The sequence below is a fragment of the Mus pahari genome, chromosome 10, assembly GCF_900095145.1.
Source record: "Mus pahari chromosome 10, PAHARI_EIJ_v1.1, whole genome shotgun sequence".
In the NCBI taxonomy this organism is placed as follows: Eukaryota; Metazoa; Chordata; class Mammalia; order Rodentia; family Muridae; genus Mus; species Mus pahari.
Genome location: NC_034599.1, coordinates 67591845 through 67601115, shown reverse-complemented (window position 1 = coordinate 67601115; position 9271 = coordinate 67591845). Strand labels below are relative to the sequence as shown.

The 9271-nt window shown below is 43.7% G+C and overlaps 1 protein-coding gene across 2 annotated transcripts in view; it reads right to left on the bottom strand.

Annotated features, from left to right (window-relative positions):
• The window catches only part of Nedd4 (NEDD4 E3 ubiquitin protein ligase), an 85951-nt gene that overhangs the window by 20101 nt on the left and 56579 nt on the right, over positions 1–9271 (bottom strand). For both annotated transcript variants that reach the window (XM_029543490.1, XM_029543491.1), the window contains 4 exons: positions 7679–7796; positions 7439–7603; positions 4019–4084; positions 2261–2380 (listed from right to left, as the gene is read on the bottom strand). In XM_029543490.1, coding sequence (XP_029399350.1) covers positions 2261–2380; positions 4019–4084; positions 7439–7603; positions 7679–7796 — 469 coding nt within the window. The remainder of the gene's footprint in view (positions 1–2260; positions 2381–4018; positions 4085–7438; positions 7604–7678; positions 7797–9271) is intronic.

Below are 9271 nucleotides of genomic sequence, written 5' to 3'. Positions count from 1 at the left end.
GAGTGCTGGGATTAAAGACGTGCACCACCATGACTGGCTGCTGTTGTATCTTTTTTACGGTTTCTCTGTATAGCTCTGGCTGTTCTCCAACTCAGAAATCCACCTGCCTCTGCCTCCCGAGTGCTGGGATTAAAGGCGTGCACCACCGCGCCCGGCTAACCCCAAGATTTTTACATGTAATTCATTATTATGAAAGGCAGATTACACCAGCACATGTGACTACACAGAGAAGCAACTGCTGCTATAAATTTAAGGTGAAGAGCACGGAAGCTACCCAGGCGGCAGTCTTAGTGCTGTGGTCAATAAAGAAAGGCCTCTGATTGGTGCATGCCGGACTCCCCAACCTTCAAGAAGGAATCTTTGCTCAGTGTTAGAAGGGGGATTTGCCTGTTTAGCAGGGTCCCTGGTGGAGAGCTGTGGCTGAGGGCCTGTGGAACTCTGGCTCCATGGCAGATGACTAGTCTCCAGTGTGGCCTGGCACGTTAATTATGTCATACTTTACAACTATGGAGAACTCTCAAAAAATGGAATTAAAATAGCTAGCTTAACCTGTAACAGAAGGCACACTTGTAAGCAAGTCTCAAACCTTTGAGGCTAATTCCTAACGATTTATTTTTATTATGTGGCCCTCTATGTCTGCATATGGGTGTGACTGCAGGGGCCCATGGAAGGTTAGAGGTCCTGATGTGAGCACTGGAACTGAAGTTTAGTTCTCTGGAAGACCAGCAGCAAGTTAAATCACTCTTAAAAAATCTTTTTTCCTGAATTTTAAATAAAATTTTCTATCAAACTTTGCTTTTATAATAATTTAGTCAACTAATTTATAACAATTTTCTCAGCTAATTAACACACAGTAACATTTGACTGCTGTGAACATATCTGTTCAGGAAGCCAGAATACCAGCCTGTGTAGCCAAGCTGTAAGGGGTTATGGTGCCCACAGCAGAAAGCTAGCTCTGCCCTGTATGAGTCACAGGGGGCAGCCTCAGCACAGAAGAGGCTTTAGGGCCATTGAGATGGCTGAGTGAGCATCCGGCTTGCTACACCTAAGGATCAGAGTTTGATTCCCAGAACACACATGGCAGACGGAGAGGACCAACTCCTGTAAGTTGTCCTCTGACCCCCACTCACACACACACATACACACCCTATGGTGTCCACCCCCATAAAAAATTAAATGTAAAAAGAAAATTTTTCAGTGAAAGAAATGGTGATAAAATAAACACGAAGATATTACAACTATAAATTTTTAAAAGATTTATTTACTTATTTCATGTATGTGGGTATACTGCCAATGTTTTCAAACACACCAGAAGAGGACATCTGATCCCATTACAGATGATTATGGGCCACCATGTAGTTGCTGGGAGTTGAACTTAGAGCCTTTAGAAGTCAGTGCTTTTAACCGCTGAGCTATCTATCTCTCCAGCGCCGTAAAATTCTTTTAAAATTTTATTTATTTAATCTATATGAGTATTTTGTCTACATGTATGGTTGCATCAAATGTATTCAGTGCCCATGAAGGCTGAAACAGGGCATCGAATTCTCCAAAACTGGAGTCAGAATGAGCCGCCATGTGTGTCCTCGGCAAAAGCATCCAACACTCTGAGCCAACTCTTCAGCCCCATCAGTATCAACTTCTTTCACAGACACTGATCATCAAGATTCACTTCGCAAAATATCCGATGAAGTGCCCGGGGAGCTGGCTCAGTGGATACAATGCTTGTCATTAGTGTAAAGAGCAGAATTCAGATCGTCAGCACACATACAAAATGCCAGGCGGGCATGGCGGTCAGTCTATGGTCCCACTGTCTGAGAGCTAGAGACCAAATCCTAGAGAAAACTCCAAATTTAACCAAAGTCCCTGACTCAATAAATAGTAATATGAAGAACAATTGAGGAATACAGTGTCAACTCTAGGCTTCCACATGAGTCTTTCATACATGTACACACACACACGTACACACACACGTACACACACACGTACACGTACACGTACACACACACACACACACACACACACACACACACACACACACACACACACACGGCATGCATGCCGAAACTAAACAACACAATCATTGAAGGAGCAGGTCATTGCTTTGTCCTTGTCCTGAGCAGACATGCTTCAGGTAGTAAGGCATGGTGAGCAGTGTATACTGGAGGCCCACAGGAGACAGAAGAACACACAGAAGACACTAGAAGTGTGAGGTCTGAGCTTACCAAGGACTAAGAAGACAAGCTAAGAGTGCACAGAGTACCTGCATGGTGGGCTTGGACCATGTGGTGGTTTTAGAGTTGTGGTCTACGTAGTATGATCTTCCTTTGTCATCTTGTTTTTCTTCCCAACCTGGTGGCAATCCGGATGAAGTAGGCAAAAGCTAACATGCACACACAGAAAAAAAAGTCAGCGTTAACCAGGAAGAATCCTGACAGAAGCCTCTTGACTTTCCTCATTGCTGGTGCTGTGAAACAAGTGTTGTTTTTAAATTTAGAACAATGAACCACATTTTAAATATATTTAAAAAACATAGCAATTCACTTGGGAAGAAAGAAAACAGACAATGAACATGATAAAACCTGTCAATGCTAGAAGCTATATAAGTAGGGGTAGGCAGGCAGGCACAGGCACACGCGCGCGCGCGCGCGCGCGCGCGCACACACACACACACACACACACACACACAGCTGGGGTTATTGTTAACACTGGCTCACTCTGCTGATGGCAAATTGAGACTTTGGAAAGGAAACAACTCCTAAGCCACTGCTTTTAAGAAAAGGAGCTAAGATCTAAACCAAGGCATACTAACTGCAGAAACCACACTTAAGTGCTGGGCGGCAGAGGTAGGTGGATCTGTGAGTCTGAGGCAAGCCTGATCTACAAAGTGAGTTCCAGGACTGTAGTGAGATGTTGCTTTTGCTTACACATGCTGTGGTTTAAAAGGAGGCCAGACAAGACAGGGTGTGGATCCCAGAACACTATGATCTACTCTCATGATGAGTAGGCTAGTGGTCTTCCAAGTCAAGTGAACTCTCATCCTCAGCACAGGACTGGAAAGAATCCTTTTCTTTTCTAAGACAGATAAGCCACCCTCCTGAGACTCGGCTCCCCATCTCATTCCTCAAAACTGATATATAGAATGGTAGTCAGTCAAAGGTGTATTGACCAGTGGGCAAGTGAGGAGGGACTTCCCAGAGGAGAAATGGGATGTGCACATAGAAAATTAAGACGAGAATATTCGGGTGTTTGGAAGTGAGTAGACAGGCAGCAGCAAGGGAAAGAGTTGAATGAAGGCACAGGAGCTTCAGAGTTTAATTCTATTTGAAAACACATGTGGGACTGGGGACAGAGCTCAGTGGGTGGAGTGCTTGCTAGCTTTCCTGAAGCCACAGGTTTGAGCCCCAGTGCTGTATAAATCAAGCATGGTGCACTATGCCTGTAGTCCTAGCATGAGGAAGAGCGGGCTTGGGAGATATGAGGTCCAGTCACAAGCAAAGTGAAGTGATTACATGAGGCAGTGAGAACTCGGCATAATGAGAGGAGTCAGGAAGAAGAGGTAAGAAGCACCGTGGAGACGGGAGGTCTACGCTGAAGGAGAGCACTGCCAAGGGAGGCGCCGGGGACAAAAATGCCAACCTGGCTGACACATACTGGACCAAATGATGGAGGCCACGGGGTAGACAACCCACACAAAGAACAGATATGGCTGTGTGGGGCATGTCAGTGCACAGCTGCATGCTGTGTATCACATGTGGGGTAGCAGTGGCCCATCACCTCTGAGCAGCAGGGACCCAGCTGAGAAGCCACATCCCACCTGCCACCATCACATGAGCACAGGGCTTGCTTTACAAAAGAGAGACAGTTCTCTGAGGCTTGAATTCTAAGGTTGTGTCCCATGTCTCCTCAGTCCCTTGCTAAGCAGTCACTCACACTCAGTGTTGTGATATGCAAGAATTAAAAAAATTAGCTGGGTTTTTTAATCTTTCATTCTTGGCTGAGGGGAGAGGAGAAAACTCACCACAGGAAGGGTAGGCTGTTCCTCAAAGATGCAGGTTTGCAAGCTGCCTCCTCTGCTGGAATGATTCTTAAGGGGAGGAAAGAAGTAACACTTTAGGTTGCCCTCAGAGCACAGGCAATGCAGTGAGGGTACAGGTGATACCGCAGTAGACAGCAAGCATGGGTGGGGAGGCTAAAACGTACAGGGATGCCTTCTCTCCCCGCCCTCCACACTGGCCCTTCCACTTTCTGGTCCTCCAATGTGTACAATGGGAGTTGGATTTTCCCTGTGGATACCCACTCTAACTGATTCCTTCACACTGTCATTCCTAGCAAGTTCAAATATGGCTTTTCTTGCAAGACCCAAATAAAAAAATTTCACCATTTGTCACCTTAATTACCCCAGCAGTGACAAGGGCTTCCTGCTTCAACCCTTATTTCTGCATGTCCAGATTGCCAGCTATAGTCTGAGGGCTGGATTTAACCCCATTGTTCTCCGGCTACTGCCTTCAACAGAATTTCAGAGAGTATTTGGATGTGCAGCACCAAACACGGTGCTCCCGCTCAGAACCAGGCACTTCCTTATCCCCAGCCACTTCCAGACTCACAGCCCACCCTGGGAGTTCCACTCTGATGATTTATTTCCTGGAAATCCATATTCTCTCTTCTCCTTCACCTTGACCATTAACCACTAACTGAAATAACTCCTTTTTGTTATTAAATGACATTAAACTTACAAACACACATAAAATCAGAATATCCCAAACTGTACTGTTTATGGTAACACAAATGGTTAATCTAAGTTTATTACAACAGGAAATGGTGGATATTTTAAGGACGACTTGTTTTTAGTGATTTTATAAGAAGTACATTGATATCCATGGAAATAGTTCAATTAGCAAGTGAAAAATAATAACCAAAAGGGATGTGTAAATGACCACAAGGGAACTAGGGTGTTGCTTGGAGATGAGACACATGCTCTCCACACATAAAGCTATTTGATCCTCATAACCCAAATCAATCAACTCACAAAAACACAGAACAGCAATACACACACAAACACACACTCTTTAAAATTACACATAGGGGTTGGAAAAATGGCTCAGCAGTTAAGAGTGTTTGCTGTTCTTCTAGAGGAACAGATTATGGAATCAGGACCTATCAGGTGGCTCACAACTACCTGTAACTCCAGCTTCAAGGGATCTGATGTCCTCTCTTCTCGATTCCATGGGCACTACACTCATGTGTTCATGTGCACAAACCCATGTACAGATACATACAAACATGCACACATACACATTAAAAATAAATCTTCTGTACAAAACTTTAAAGGTATGTAACTATATGTGTATACATGTATGTTTATGAATAAGTATATAATGTTTAAGACACTACTAGTCACTGAGGCTACATAATTTTGAAGTAAGAAGGAAGAACCATTTTGTAGGCCTCAATACTGTCTCAGGTTTCAACACATTTATGAAATAGTTGAAGAATATACTTAAAAGGTGATGATAACTCATACAAGGCCTAAGCATGACAAGGGCACACTGCTACATCTGATTTTTATTTTACATGGGTTCTGGACATTAAACTCTGGGACATATGTTTGCATGGCAAACACTTTTCTGAGTCATCTCCCCATACCTATTCTGTAAATCTGATGAATCCTTTCCTTAGACCCCTGACAAATTAATTGATTAAGCAAATGGAAAACAGAACAGGCTGTGGAAGAAAGAAAGGAAAGGAGGCAGGTGAAGAGGTGACCCTTGCAGAGGTAACCTGACGGATACTCACATAGGTAGGGACATACAACTATGTAAGTGATGCTTCCTATTATTCTTATTATTAAGTATAAGTACACTGTACACTCTTTAGATGCACCAGAAGAGGGCCTCAGATCTCTATATGGATGGTTGTGAGCCACCATGTGGTTGCAGGAATTTGGTATCAGGACCTTCGGAAGAGCAGTCGGTGCTCTTAACCACTGAGTCATAGGTGAAGCTTCTTGAGGAAGGAGCTAGAAGTTAACAAATAATTGCCCACTGAGGTGCAACACTGAATGCTAGTTCTAATTGCTTGGCCCCGAGATGTGGTTTGAACACGGCTATGAACAAGTAGGAATGGCTGGATTCCATTGACACCTTATTTATGGCAACAGGCAGCTGCAGATTTGGCACGTAGGGCGCAGTAATGACCCTGCACTAGAATGAAGTCCTGAGAGATCAAGGTGTTCTGTCCACATTAGGACAGACGAACTCTCAGTGAGTGAGTGGTTATGGCACCTTGTACCTGGCCAGCTAGAGTAGTAATCACTAACTAAATAATGCAGTGAATGAAGACAGTCCACTCTGCCTTCTACTGAATCTGCCTCGATGATTGATACAGACTATAAAAAGCCAGCCAGAGTTTCTCACAGGGGTGGTATATGCTGGATGCTTGTTTCTCGACCCTGTAGACAGTGAATGAAACCATTACTTCTCTCCTCATTTAATCAATATGCCTCTAATCTACACATGTGTACGGACGGGTGACATCTGTGATTTTATGCTAGAACCTCATAGAGGGAATAGAGATACATTTCAAGAAGTTAAAAGCAGGACCAGGGTTTAATTCCCAGCACTCACATGGTAGCTCAGAATTGTCTCTAACTCTAGTTGCTGGGGATCTGTCAGTTACTTTGGGCCTTTGAGGCTATCAAGCATAGACATTACACATACTTGCAGACAAAACACACAAACACACACACACAATCTTTAAAAAACAAAACAAAAAACACCCACCCAAAAAAACAATGTCAACTCACACAATCAAGATAGACAAGTAGCTTCCACCACTCATGAACTGACCTGGCACACACAGGCAGAGTCATGGCAAATTGAAGTTACCATCTAAATTGTGTCTGAACATAGGAAAAACAACAACAACAACAACAACAACAACAAAAAAGAACAAACCCACTACCTAAGCAGCAATATACCAAACAGTTGTCATGTCCACTCTTCTCTGCTACTCATCGAGTTGTGTCCTCACATGACATCTGAGTTACTCAAACACACAATTCTCTCCACTTCCTGACAACATCCAGAATACTCTCCTGTCTCCCCCAACCTCTTTTAAAATTCAGCAAGAAATCAAATCCACCGTCCTCCCTGCATCCTCTCACTGACAGTATGTGTTTTTCCTGCTGAATGAGCAGGAGCCACAGCTTGTGGCTTCAGTGTTTGTGGTGGCCATGGGTAAAGGACCCGAGAGCAGTGTCCATTAGGACTATTCACATTCTGCTTGCTCCATGGTGTTAGTGGACGGGTAAGTGAAAAGAACCACACTGTAAAGTCCCAACACGTTACCATGGCATGCCACTGAAGACAAAAGTTTACATAAACATAAACTGTTAAATATAAGGAATCACAAATCCATGACAACATCTAAATCATCTTACTGAGCTGGTAACTGGCTGGCTGGTGGCTGGATTTCCACACACAGCAAGTCTGGTATTGAAGTCCTCTGCAAGGTGAGTCTGCACATCAACATGACCCGATGGAGGTGACTGGACAGCCTGACCACTATACTCGGTGTTTTCATCTTCTCGTACGATTTCCCAATTCTGAAAAGAGCAGAGTCCACATTCATACACTGCATAACGTGCTGGAAATGTAACAGGAGAAGCAAGGGTTCATACCTCGGGGGACTCGCGGTTGTCAGGGCCATCCACATCCTCCGATATCTGCCGCCTGGTGGTAAACGCTCGCTGTGCTTGCAGCTGCATGTCATCATTCTCTTCATCTGTGAGGTCATCCCTAGGGCAGAAGTGGAAGGAGTTATCACCCTGCCTTGTTACAGTTAGAATTATAATCAAAGAGTCTGTGGGTGCTAAAACTTAGACTGAATTCACAGCTTTTGACCAAAAGCTATTTTGGTATGCTAATCAAACTGACAGCACTTTGGTCTGGGAGACTTGGGCAAAAGAGAATGTACATTGTAAGTAGAAATCTCATGCAAATGTGTCAAGAGCTGATATTTAGTTCATCACTGTGCCTAGTTTGATTCTTATGCTATGATTAAAATACTGACCAAGAGCAACCCAGGGAGGCAAAGGCTATTTTACAGGTTCAAGGGCAAGAATATGGTCCTCATACAACCCAGGACCACTTGCCCAGGGTTGCCACTGCCAACAGTATGTTGTACCCTTTCACATTAATGATGAACCCAGAAAATGCCCCTCAGACATGCCCACAGGCACATATGAAGACAATTCCTCAACTACGGTTCCTCTTCCCACCTGAGAGAAAAACTAACGTCACAAACAAGGCTTGACATGAAACTCTTGTATCATGTCAGTCTGAGATGGAAACCCAAGGCAGTTCTAAAGTCACAGGATGCCTCGTGAATGGATTAACTGGTGGGCTCAGTTTTAGCAGGGAGCGAACTCCCCATGCAGACATACAGAAGGGGATGGCAGGCAGTACAAGCACCCAACGACTGAAAGTTTAATACCTAAGTTCAGGAAAAGCACAAACTTTAGGCATGTCTGGGTTACAATATCCTAGTTATTTCTGTCTATATTGAGACAAATCAGGAACTTTATTCACATAATCAGAACAAAAATGTTAACTAAAATTATGTAACTAAAATGTATTTGTAAGTATGTGTTATGTGTGTATACATGTATGTGCCTTGGGCATGAGTATGAAGGCCAGAAACCTACTTGCAGGAATTAGGTATCTCTTTTTATCTTGTTGGTTCAGGGAAATCAAACTCACTGAGCCGTCTTAATGGCCCCTAAAATATTCATTTGTTTGATGTCATATTGGACCAAGATAGTTCCTAAACTATCCTAAACTATTTCCTAAAATCAGTTCTTTTAGAACATAATTTTTGCCATAGTGGTGAGATACACCTTTAATTACACCAATTAAGACGCAGGGGGAGGTGGATCTCTTTGATTTTGAGGCCAGCCTGGTCTACAGCTAGTTCCAGAACAACCAGGGCTACACAAAGTAAGCCTGTATTGAAAAACCAAAAACCAAAAGTTGCAGGAGCTCTTGCACAGATATACATGTAGGCGAAACAGACATACACACAAAATAAAGTAAAAATTAAGAACAAAAACAGGGGGCTGGCAAGATGGCTCAGTGGGTAAGAGCACCCAACTGCTCTTCCAAAGGTGCAGAGTTCAGATCCCAGCAACCACATGGTGGCTCACAACCATCCTTAACAAGATCTGACTCCCTCTTCTGGAGTGGCTGAAGACAGCTACAGTGTACTTACATAT